The 12,640-nt window shown below is 36.1% G+C and overlaps 1 protein-coding gene across 2 annotated transcripts in view; it reads right to left on the bottom strand.

The window, feature by feature from the left end:
* LOC136847346 (RNA-binding protein 25) overlaps nt 1–12,288 on the bottom strand; it is a 30,193-nt gene extending 17,905 nt beyond the window's left edge. The window contains exons 1-8 of one of the 2 annotated variants that reach the window (XM_067118930.1): nt 12,167–12,288; nt 9,703–9,788; nt 3,639–3,683; nt 3,341–3,378; nt 2,918–3,200; nt 2,602–2,739; nt 1,571–1,845; nt 466–549 (exon numbers count right to left, since the gene is read on the bottom strand). In XM_067118930.1, coding sequence (XP_066975031.1) covers nt 466–549; nt 1,571–1,845; nt 2,602–2,739; nt 2,918–3,200; nt 3,341–3,378; nt 3,639–3,683; nt 9,703–9,781 — 942 coding nt within the window. In that variant the 5' untranslated portion in view covers nt 9,782–9,788; nt 12,167–12,288. The remainder of the gene's footprint in view (nt 1–465; nt 550–1,570; nt 1,846–2,601; nt 2,740–2,917; nt 3,201–3,340; nt 3,379–3,638; nt 3,684–9,702; nt 9,789–12,166) is intronic. The other variant, XM_067118931.1, reaches the window with a different exon arrangement.
* Nucleotides 12,289–12,640: the final 352 nt, after the last annotated feature.

Consider the following 12,640-nt stretch of genomic DNA (forward strand, 5'->3'; position numbering starts at 1 on the left):
TAAAAAAAAAAAAATGACAATTACTGTTTTATCATGACTAGGACATCAAGTGTGTTGGAGAACTTGCAATAATAGAAACAGCCAAGGGAGAAACTTATAAAAGCCTTACATTACTGAAACTGAACTAACTTTTGACATGATGACAAACTAGGATTCATCACCATAAGGCTGATATAAGTTCATGTGTCGTATATAATGGCAGTGTAAAGACATGGAAAATATTTTGAAGTCTGTATATATCAATTCAGACTTTGAGCAGGAGACAGGCTAGTCAATGTGGTCAGCTATGACTGAACAAATATTACTCTCAACATTTAAAATCCCATGAAAGAAAAACGTTACAAACAATATAAAAGGAAATTCACCTCAAGCCTATCTTCAGATTGTCAGATGAAGCAAGGAACCAGCTGTCTCCCACCTACCAGAGTCCTAAGTGCGAACTTTAGAGAGTAAAGGAAAGCTTACCTTCATTTGCTCTCGGAACTGGGTAATTTCTCGAGTTATGAGCTCTTTTTTCCCTTCCTCTACATCATCCATGTCATCGAGATTCTAAACACAGGGAAAGAAAGAAAACAGATGTTAAACATAGCATTACAAAATAATGGATATATACAATAATAATTAAAAGTATGTAAATTACAGACTGAAACAAAACAGAATGAACTTGAAAAAGTTATGGACGGAAAATAGCATTCTGGCAATGAAAAAAGGAGTGCTGAGTAGAATTTAAAATACCACATCCAACATAACGGTACGAAAAATGCAAATTTTCTTAACAGCATTTTTCCTAGGACATCTAGGTTCTAAGCAGGAGTATTCTTCAAGCAAAAATTAAGTTTGGTTGAGACAAGAAACACTACCCTCTCATAAAAATCAGCTAGTTCTATCAGAGCCACAGAGTTAGTGGAAGACTTTACAGCACCAGTAGGATCAGTAACAAAGTGTTTTTGGAGCAAAAACAAACAACAAGAGCAAAATGTCATCACCAAGAGTTGCCCTCCAGATATGCACTTTCAATGCAGCCAAAGAAAAATAAAGGGGTTTACAAGCAAGTGGCCGAGACAAAGTTGGTGACTAACTTGTCTTGGTCACCAAGACATAGCTGTGATAGAATGTAATATAAAATTTAGGCCAAAGGCCAAGCGCTGGGACCTATGAGGTCTGAATAGGTCATTCAGTGCTGAAAGAGAAATTGAGAATAAAAGGGTTTTAAAGGTGTACCAGGAAGAAAACCTCACACCTGCACTATGAAACAATTGTTAGGAGAAGGTTTAAAGTGAGATGGAAGAAAGCAAATATGAACAGGATTACAGTAAAAGGAATGAAAGGGGCTGCAGCTAGGGGTCAAAGGAACATTGCAAAATTTGTTAGCAATGCCTACAGTGCACCGCATGCACTACCCCAACTACAGAGCATAGTTGTGATCCATGTATGACAATTTAACTAGTCAATCTTGTATTTACAGCACACCAACAACATTAACGAAGGTGAACAAAATAAACGAGTTTAACCAAATTTGACAAAATGCCAAATCATTTAAAATTTCAGATAAAAACTAAAATCCACTTACTGTTGTAGTAGGGATGCTGGCAATATCAGCTCCACTAGACAAGGCCACCAACTTCTCCTGAACTTTCGACATGCGCTTCTCCACCCTCTCGTGCCTGCTGTGAGGAGGTACATAATTGACTATGTCTTTAGTGTGCTCCGAGAGGATGGCACTAATGCGCTCCATAGCTGCAGCATCTTCGACTCTCATATCCTCATCAAGATAATCTTCACCTTCTTCTAGTTCATCTTGCAAAGGTGATGAATCACTGCCGTGTTTGGCCTTTTTCCGTTTCTCTGAAAATCCAGAATCATTACCACCGAGCATAAAAATGACCTGGTACAAGCACAACTGATCATCTTCCTTTATTTCCATTATTTAACTTCTGTTACTTCTTTTGAAAGAACAACATATTCTTTGGAGGCTTGAATTTACTGTACTGTACAGTCATTGGCCCCTGTGGGCTTGTTCCACATGAGTAGGGGTCATCTTCTGAATAATAATAATAATAATAATAATAATAATAATAATAATAATAATAATGATGATAATCATAATAATCATAATCATCATAATAATAATAATAAACAATAAAAATAAATAAATAATAATAACAGTAAAAATAAAGACATCATTAAAATTATTTCCAGACATTCAAACATCACCAAAGTTTTCTAACTATGACAATCTTCAGAAATAAAAATACACTAAACATATACGTTTGTCATTCCTTCTCCCATCATATTTTGTATAATGCATTAAGAATAAATTTAAATCTCTGACTGGCAAACTTGACAGAGCAAAAAACTCATAAGTTCAAGAACATTTACACAAAATTCTTATTGCACATGTATACTCCATCCCCAAGTACAGAATATTAGATGGATGGGTTAATAAAATAATCTGTATTCAATCAATCGATCCTCATGTGTTCTGTGGAAGTACAGTACAATGCAATCACAAGTACATGAGTCGTACTATCCCCTAAGACACATTCTACCGTTTCTAGAAATTACCTGCAATAATGAAAAAAAATTAATAAATGAATTTACCTTTATAGTCATCCAGTACTTCTTTGGTTTTAGCGTCTGCCTTCACGACTAATTTCTTATCTGCAATCTCATAGTCATGGAGAAGACGGATGGCTCTTAACGCTGCATCGGGATTGCCAAATTCGCAAAAACCAAAGGCTGAGAGGAATAGAGTTGATTTTTTTCTTTTTTAATAAATGATCTCTTCTTTCTGTATTTCCTTTTAATAAGAACAATTACTATATATGGATATAAAACTCCTAAGTCCTCTCTGTCATACATCTAGGTATTCCATAAACTAAAGAAATGGAGTATACCTCATTTTACAGATACTAACCTTGCAACTTCCCAGAAGCTCCTTGTACTCGTTTCCAGCTGAGGACAGTGCCACAGGTGTTTAAAATGTATCTCACCATAACATCAGGTGCCCTTTCAGTAATGTTACCTACAAAAACTGTTACAGCGGGCCCTGAAGATTCTATTCGCTTCGAGTAACTCGGGGGCTTGATTCCATGATTGGTTGATGTCGTCTGTGGAGTCTTACTACCTAGTGAATTATTTGCATTGTGAGGAGGAAGGGGAGGACGGCTCGGTAACGGAGTGGGGATCTTTGAGATTGCCTGCAGAGTACAAGAAATATGAACAGCCATGCAAAAAGAAGAAACGAACGTCAATAAACAATCAATGCGCACGTGGAGAATGTTTTATATATATATATATATATATACAAAAATAATCTAAATGCTCAACTCACACCTACCTGGGTTATGGGGATGCCAACCGGTGTTACGATATTAGCTGCAAAGTAAAAGAACACATTCGTGAAATCATAAAATAACTTTCATCACCCCTCAATAAATTATATAACAAATGTAGAACCCAGCTTCCAATTGGTTCCCTGGAAATGATTTCATATTTTTTCCTAAGTGAAGTTGTACTCACTTGGAGCACAGGAAATTCTGCACTTTATTTCCTTAACAAGAGCAACTATGAACAAGAGAACCAAACAGATGGTAGAGTACAGTATATTGCATAACATGACTTCTCTTCTCGCTTACCAAGAGTCGACAAAGGATGCTGTTCAATGGCTGTAAGTGGTCCTCCTGGAAAAAAATGAAAAAGTGGCACGCCACATGGGCCCATCTCGGAATCAATTCTAATAAAGAGTGAATCTTAAAAATGAAATAAAATGGCATGTTTATCTATTATACAATGTTGTGACAATGAAACAAAATCTTTGGAAAGAAAACCATGAATAAAATGATTAACAAAAGCTGATTGTTTTTACTAGAGACCATATACAGAAGGCATATCCCTGTAAACAAACTAAGATAAAAAACACAGCTGCAATAATTGACAAAAGACAGTACTCAAAATTGTAAATGCCATTTTATTTGTATTTCTAACCAAGAAAAAGTAAATTCAAAAAAACATGTAGTTAATGAAAAAGTGTCTATGCCTAATTAAATGAAAAAGCTGCACAGTTAATCAAAATCTGCAGTGAATGTCTACATCATGCACTAACAGTAAGTTATCAGTCAGAGAGGAACACCTGCATCTTATGGCATTTGTGAAGTTTTAATAAAAGTAATGCCTCATTTTCTTAACCATCAACATTCTGTCAAGATAAACAATTGAGCCTATTCTTTCGAGGACCAAGACCACCTCACTTGGAGAATCCTAGGACACTGTAGATGTGATGACTTTTCAGATGCTCTGTTTTTATCACATGTCATTAAGCCACATGTCAGGAAAATTGGTTGTATTCAAAGGCAGAGGTATAATAATGAATGAAACAAACTGAACTAGTCAAGTGGGCAAGTTTTGGGCCAATGTTAAGTATATACAAAATCTGCCTCTGGAGAAAAGGAACATTGGAACTATGGTGGGAGATGCAAAATGGACTGGAAAAAACTTCACCTGTCAGTCATGAGAGAGAGAGAGAGAGAGAGAGAGAGAGAGAGAGAGAGAGAGAGAGAGAGAGAGAGAGAGAGAGAGAGAGAGAATATTGGTTCAACAGTGGATGAAAGGCGGTCACAATCTGTGATATTCAGCAGTGTGCCGAAAAGTCAAAAGCAGAAGTATACTTGCGTCAAAAATCAATAAATGACTAAGTTAAAATTGGTAAAACATAATTTAACAACTTTCTCGTGACTAGTTAAAAAAAATAAAAAAGGTCTCCTATATTACTGTATAATGTTTTGCATCTTATATCAACACCTGCCCATACTGCTATGAACAGAAGTGTTGCTACAAAAAAGGACAAAAAATCTAGAATTCCATACCTTTTAAAACCTACAACTCTAATTTTAGACACGTACACAAAAGAAGCTATAGCAAACACAAATATTACATCACAAAACTGCTACAAAATACTGTAATAAAATACATGTATATCTGCAATTCCAAAGAGTTTCTTTCTTCCCAAGGAGTACACAGTTATTCGTAGCCATGTTTATGTTCATGTTTAGTACAATTTATCTCTTTATTTTTTATCAATTTTTAATTTATTTTTCCTTTTTCTAATAAGTACCTCTTCTTTCTGTATTTCCCATTACCTTCTGTCACTTCTTTCAAATGAACACCATATTCTTTGGAAGCTTGAATTTCATCACTGGCCCACATGGGCTTGTTCCATATGAATAGGGTTCATCTTCTGAATATAATAATAATAATAATAATAATAATAATAATAATAATAATCTATTCAGCTTATTAAACATTTTAATTTTGTTTCTGCAACATCGAGATGCTTAACCTAGTCTACATACCATTGGCTTAAAATTGGTTACGAAGCTCTATCAATATAAAATAAAAATTTATTACCAAAGTTACTAAAAACATCATGATTACTGACATCCCATTATCAAGCTACCCTGATTTTTTAACTTGTACCTTACCATGCAAGAAGTTTACTTGGCATAATATGTACATGGCAGTACTAAAATCCCCCATGAACACCTATATGACTGAGTGATGCAAACTGCTTATAACTACAACTGCAAAATGATTCAGTGAAGATTCATTATCAATACATCGAAGGCGGCCAGAAAATTGTTCGAGTAATGTACTGGTAATAACTAGCGTATGCACTATTACACTATAAACAACAGCAGCCCATCTTATGATATTCAAATGGCAACAGTGTAGTATGAACTAATTATAAAGCATCAAATGTTGGATGACTTAGGCTCAGGGTCACTTTAAGCCATACATTTTGAAAATCTAATGAAACAGCAATTTTCCTCTCACTTATATTTGTTTCATTACAAACCAATTAATCATATATTTCCTTATTGTCAAGATTTGGAAATCCCTGTCTAACCAGACTAATATTAGCAGAGGTTGAGAAAATCCTCATTGTTTCATCCTGTCTGCTGATCCCGGCCTCACGGCATCCTTCGTAGTCATCATCGTCAGTTTCCCACAATCACAACTGCCCCCAACAGTGCCTGTCAAGTCATTTACTAAGATTCATCTGATTTCAATGCTGATTCATTTTTTGTTGCAATCCTCTGCATTTGCATTCCAGTACTTTAGTAATGTAGAATAGTTCATCTTTCTGGTATAAGATATTTTTTTCATTTTATGCTAATAATCTTATTCTTGTTTGTTTTAAAATAATGTATTTCTTGAGCATACAGTAACCCTTTTCAAGTTTTCATGTATGAGTAACTTAACAGTTAATTTTTGAAAGCTCCAAACAAGTGAAGCAATGAGCCCATTTGCATGAGTGTGCAAGCTGTTTAGCCTCTGATCCTTCTGGGTCCTATGGCATTCTGTTCTTACCTGGGGATAGATATGAAGCTTCCCTCCTGTGAACTAGCAATTCAGGCAATATGTGATTACTGTAATAATGTTGTGATGAAACAAAACTAGAGTTCTGTAGAAAAATTTTTAGTTTTTCATTGAAAAATTAACTGTATACAGAGTACTCTCTTCCATGAAAAAGTGAGAACAAAATGGAAATAGTACCAGCTGGCAAGATGGAGAATGCGCAGTGTGAATTTCCAGAATCTTGACTAATATGAGCACAGTGAGACCTGGATTTCTGTGTCATGAAAATAGAGCAAGATATGATCAATGGGTTTGTGTGAAAAAAAAAGTTAGTTAAAACTTTCAACACAGTTTAGTTTACAAAAATCACCCAGAAATACGTTAAGGCTGTCCTAAAACCAACCTGTCACAGGAAGGTTCATTCATTAAGCCTTGCATCGTCCTCTGTTACAACACACAATTACAGAAATCAGTACTGGGAAAATAAAGCCATGCAAAATATCGTTAGCGCGACTGCAAGAGGAAACAAAACTAAACCATAATGTGGGACAAAGAACAATTCCAGAATTACAAATTGCTAGTAACAGAAGTAACCTTCAGTGAACCCATCAGTAAAATTAAGAATGTCTTCGTTTTCCTAATTTTTTTTTTTTTTTTAAGCCTTGGACCCCTTTTATCAGATCTTGTTAGATAACAGTGTCTGTTACAGAAAATCGAGGGTAAGTCAAAAGTTCCAGGAAAAATTCAATATACTTTATTTAAGGAAATTCAAACATCATTTTTCTACATATCTACCATCTAAATACAGCTGTTTCCACCTCTGCAACCCTTCTTTGTAGAAATTTGGGGCCTTTCTATTAAACCATGTTGAAACCATGTTTGCATCCAAAGATTCAAACCGGACTCCTCTTAAGTGTTCCTTGAGTTTTGGGAACAGGAAAAAAATCTGAAGGGGCAAGATCAGGACTATAAGGAGGATGTGGAAGAGTTTCCCACCTAAATTTCCGTGAGGACTTCTCTTGCAACCCTTGATGAATGTGCTGGAGCATTATCATGATGGAACAAAATTCTGGCGGTGCAACTTTCCTCAACGTTTTTAGCCAATGCAGTCTTCAGTTTTTGCAAAACACCTTTGTAGTAGTTCGGTGATTGTTTTTGTCCTTCAAGAAATCAATCAAAAACTCCTTTGGAGTCCCAAAACACTGTTGCCATAACCTTCTGGGCAGATCTCGCCACTTTGAACTTCACAAAGCTGAACCTCTTGGTAACCATTGCTGATTGAATTTTACTTTCTGGGTCATATTGATGGATCCAAGTTTCATCTCCAGTAACAATCCGGTCAAAAACTCTGATTCATTTGTCGTTAAAACTGCAAGAGAAAGTTCAGCTCTTTGATGCAGTTGGTCTTCAACGCTTTTGGGACCCAACGTGTTGAAAGTTTACTCAAACCAAGATTTTCATTTAAAATTGAAAATGCGGAACCATGGGAGATCCCAGTTTCATTAGCTAATCGATAGTAATCCGACGATCTTCATCCACTTGATTCTGCACCAAAGCCACAATTCTTTCATTTTTGCAGTCGATGGTCTTCCTCTCTTGGGTTGTCTTTGAGGTCCTCCCGACCATTTTTAAATCGTTTTATCCAATCATAAACAACTGATTTAGATGGAGAAGAATCTCATAAACTTGTTGCAAACTTCAATAATTTTTCCTGGTTTCCAATCAGATCAGGAACTTGATGTTAGCTCTCATCTCAAAATTTTTATTTCCATGGGTGTTACTTTTCTGAAGCAGAAGTAGCAAGAGGATGACTGAGGTATCAAGTATATGGATTACATCAAGATAATTGTTTACCAAGTATTTGGGTTGTTTCATTCTGTGTAAATACATCATTCAACATTTTTCCTGGAACTTTTGACTTACCCTCGTATACCTGGATCAGGCTGGGTCTATATGAGGAGTAACATATACGGCAGGATAACGGACCAAGGTTACTGGTCCCCTATCCTGCATGAAGAATGGAATGAGGAGAGAGACTTTAAAACCCAACCTTTTCATGCATAATTTACAGAAATTAAGAACAGAATCAGCCAAATAAAAAGCTATCAGCAATTACGTAACTGGACTTTGGAATACACTGTATTGCAGAAACCAAACCAGCAACATGCTGGACAGGTGTTAACAAGAATGACAAAATAGCAACAACATCGATAACAATAAAAGGAGCTTAAACATGGACATCTAAATTTAGGGAATCCTTGAAAAGTTTAAGAAAAAAATGCTGCCTCTGGTGTAAATAATTTGATCCTTCAACTGCTGTCTTTAACATTTTGTCACTTCTGCAGACAAAATCATTACCAAGATTGTTATGTCATATTTCTCCTCTAAAAATTGTGCATATGAATTCTTCCGTTCCCTCCCTAAGAGAATTTCTTCCTAAACTCCAAGCCCATCTGGTCTTAATCATCGCATTTTCGACATAATTTCCCGGGTATTTTTATGGGCCTTTTTCCAGCTACATCCATACGTTTTGCTTCCTGGACTCTGGTCTTTATCCCTTCCCAAGTTTCCAAGCCATCCCTAACTTTGTGTTTTCTATCTGTTTTCCATGTGCTGGACACCACATCTCTCCTTCACGTAATCATTTAAAATATAATTTTGGGACTACCCTCTGGCCATAGATCTCAACATTTCCCCATACACAATTTTTGTCATACAATCTTTCCAATCATGGATGGGCATGACAAAAGCACCACAGTCCAATCAAAAGATTCCTGTACTTGGAAAACAAAACCCCAGAGGATTTTACTCTCCATTTCATGGCTCTTGGGAGGTGTTGAAGTCTGCCCACTCCCATGGCTGTCCTATCAACAATGAAGGAGGAAAATTTGAGCAAGACAAAGTTCAAAAAGCTGAACAACTAGAAGGGGAGATACCTAAGACAATGAATGAATGGACGAAAAGTAAAAGGCATAAAGAAATGTAGCTGGGATGAAAATCTTATCCAAAATGTCTACAGTACCTCACACAGGGTACAACTAAGTAAGTGCCACCTTTGGCAGATTTTTGCATAACATCAACCCAAAGTCATCCAAAAAGTATCCATTATTGCAAGTCATTACTAACAAAAGGATAACCAATATGGTTGGGGTTCACAGAATTACCCAGCAGGGAAGGATTCAGTTAAGACCTCTTGTATCATAACCTGTTACAGAAAACCATACAATAACTGAAATCAGTACTGGAGAAATAAAGCCATGCACATGATTAAAGGAGTCGCAGAAAAATATAAAAACTTGTCCATTCTAAGGGAGAGGGGGTAAAAAAACCATCTAAACTACATACTTGCTAGAGTGAAAGGTGCGCCCATCATTGTAGGCATCGGCACGCCTGGCATTAAAGGTGGACGTGGCGGAAATGCCATGTTGCATCTGAAATTAGAAAGGATTTCATCTCATAAAAGGTGACAAAACTTATACAATGCATTATACTAAAAACCAGGATTAATACTGTACTAACAATAACCACATCCAGTTCTTTAAGTGGCAGAATAACATTTATTCATAACAGGTTAAGACCAAGACACTGGCTTCCAGTTATCATTTCACTTTTACCTTCACAGGTACTGTATTTTAGTAGGTAATTCTAAGGAAGACCTCTGCACTGACATAGACCTATTGTTTATTACTAAAATTTTCTGACTGGGTATGTATGATGAAGTACAGCTGAGATAATTTGAAAAACTTAAAAAAAAATTACTTACCCTCTTTTGTTTATGTTTTCATGTAGAAAAGCTCTGTGGGATGCCATGTTTAGTACCAGCCCCTCAAGGATGATCACAAAAACATAAACAAAAGATGGTAAATTTCTCACATTTCAGTAAATTTCTCATGTTATCTCACCTGTACTGCATCATATGCACCATATCCTATCTCTCCCCAAGAATTACCCTTTAGTCTCCTGAACATTTCTCAGGGGTTTTGCTTTACCTTCCCTTTGTCTTAACATCAATTTTCACTGAAAAATAGGAACGGGTTCTCTGCTAGCAGCAGCCGGTTGGTAGAAAATATCACCATTGCTATGATGAGTAATAAGCCTGCTACATAACCTATGGCTTGCCCTACTAAGCAAGGACGGATAGAACAGAGTACAAAATTTGGCCAAAGGCCAATGTAGGGATCTGTGAGGTCATTCAACGCTGAAACAAACTGACAGTAAAAAGGCTTTAAAGTAAAATGAATGAAAGGGGTTGCAGCTAGGGGCCAAAGGGAACTGCAGAGAACCTTAAATAATGCATCACATGCAGTGCACTGACAGCACTAAACCCCTATGGGGAAAGGACAGACAGAACACACTGTTACGATAGACCAACATCCTCACACAGGCTTGGTTATGTACATCCCCTACACCTGCCAAACCCCTGCAAGCACAGAATGGACGATCAACAGTTAGGAAGGGCACGGAGGAGGAGAATGCCTCTGCTTCACCAAACTAAGGCCAACCATGAATCTCAGGCAAAAATGAAGACTACTAACACAACCCCCTGGTTTGGTAACGACCAGTCTACGTGCAAAATGGGCATCGTGTTTAGTACCAGCCTCTTGGGGAAGAATGTAAAACAAAATAAAAACAAACATATTAAAAACATAATCATCTCAACAGTAAAAAAATGTTAGGCTAGACCTTTGTAAACACATTCATAATTTAATTAAAAAGATTAAGAGAGATTATTACAAGCCTATAGGCCTAGGATATATCCACATATGGTACAATATGAAGCTCTATAGGCCTATCCTGCTAGGAACCAATAACTGGACCTACAAATTATCATGATGGTCAAAAATACAATATACATTTATAACCATATTCAAAGTTAATTAAAAGCTTCAATTACTTAATGATGAAGTAAGCCTAAGGCTTAGGCCTAGAGGCTATCTCCACATACAGCAAAACACAAACATCTGTAGGCCTACCCTGCTTTGAACAACCAAAGGAACAAACAATCAATCAATCATCATGGCAGTCAAAAATACGGGAGAATTTTGTAAACACTACTGATTAAAAGAAAAATTAATTATTATTACAGCCTAAAGCTTTACCCACATGCTGTAAAAACGAAGCTCCGTAGGCCTATGCCTCTCCTGATAGAAACAAATGAGGAACAAATGATCCCCATGACATTTAAAAAACAAGCGAGAAATTTGCATTCAAGCTTAAAACTCACTAAAAGTTAAACAAAATAGTTGATTACGAATACGGTGAAACATTACATAATAGGCCTAGGCAATAGGCCTACCATATATCCGCGTGCGGTAAAATGTGAAGCTCGGTACGTCCATCCTTCAAGGAACGAACAAATGCAACAAACACCTTGACATCAAAAGTTGGAAAACATTTTTTTACGATGTTCAATACTGATTAAAGAATAAAGGAAGGATTACAATAAATAGTCTACGACGGAACATACATAAGGGTAGCATAAGCCTAGATAGGTCTAGGATAATAGACGCTTCATATGTCTACTTGATTTCGCTTTTAAAGTTAAAACACAAAATCCTCTAAGCCATTGCCTGATGTATTTACGACGTATTTCCTTATCTAACAAACGGTTAACTTCAAATGAGCTAAATATACCGTCAGGCCTGACGGTAACATCCACGTCAATAAGCTTACGGCAAAACAAACCCCGCCGCTTTGAAAGACAAACTCCAATATTTCTAGATAAATACGATTTTACTGACTTATAGGAAGTTCTATCTGTTACAAAGGAATGCTTAATATGGGAGAAATACGGGTCAATCATACTTACCAGGTCTATGTCATTCACAGTGTCAATAAATAGTGTTTACCGCAACGAATGTTTTTGCACTGGGGCAAAATGGCCGATCACAGTCACACAGTAAGTACACTGCGATTGTGAACTTTTAAAAATATTGAGTTTTGTCATATTATAATAAAAACTTAGCAATGAAGATATAAGATTTATCATGATGACATTTTATTCGGGCCTTTAAATTCTATGGGCTCATTTTACCAATCTGCCTTTTTTTTTTTAAATCGCAAGTTATCAATATTTTTCATTTATTATAATAATAAATTTAGTATAAACGTATGGATATCAATATTATAAAATTAACTATCGGTTTTAAGATTTCATATCTTTATTTTAGCAACCTGATAATTTTTAAAATCGCAAATTATCGATCAATTTGAACTACCTAAACAGCGAAATTGTTTTCCTTTCGGGATTTTGAAGGAGTAGTAAAATAATATTATAAGTTTG

Source organism: Macrobrachium rosenbergii, chromosome 16 (assembly GCF_040412425.1).
Source record: "Macrobrachium rosenbergii isolate ZJJX-2024 chromosome 16, ASM4041242v1, whole genome shotgun sequence".
Lineage (NCBI taxonomy): Eukaryota > Metazoa > Arthropoda > Malacostraca > Decapoda > Palaemonidae > Macrobrachium > Macrobrachium rosenbergii.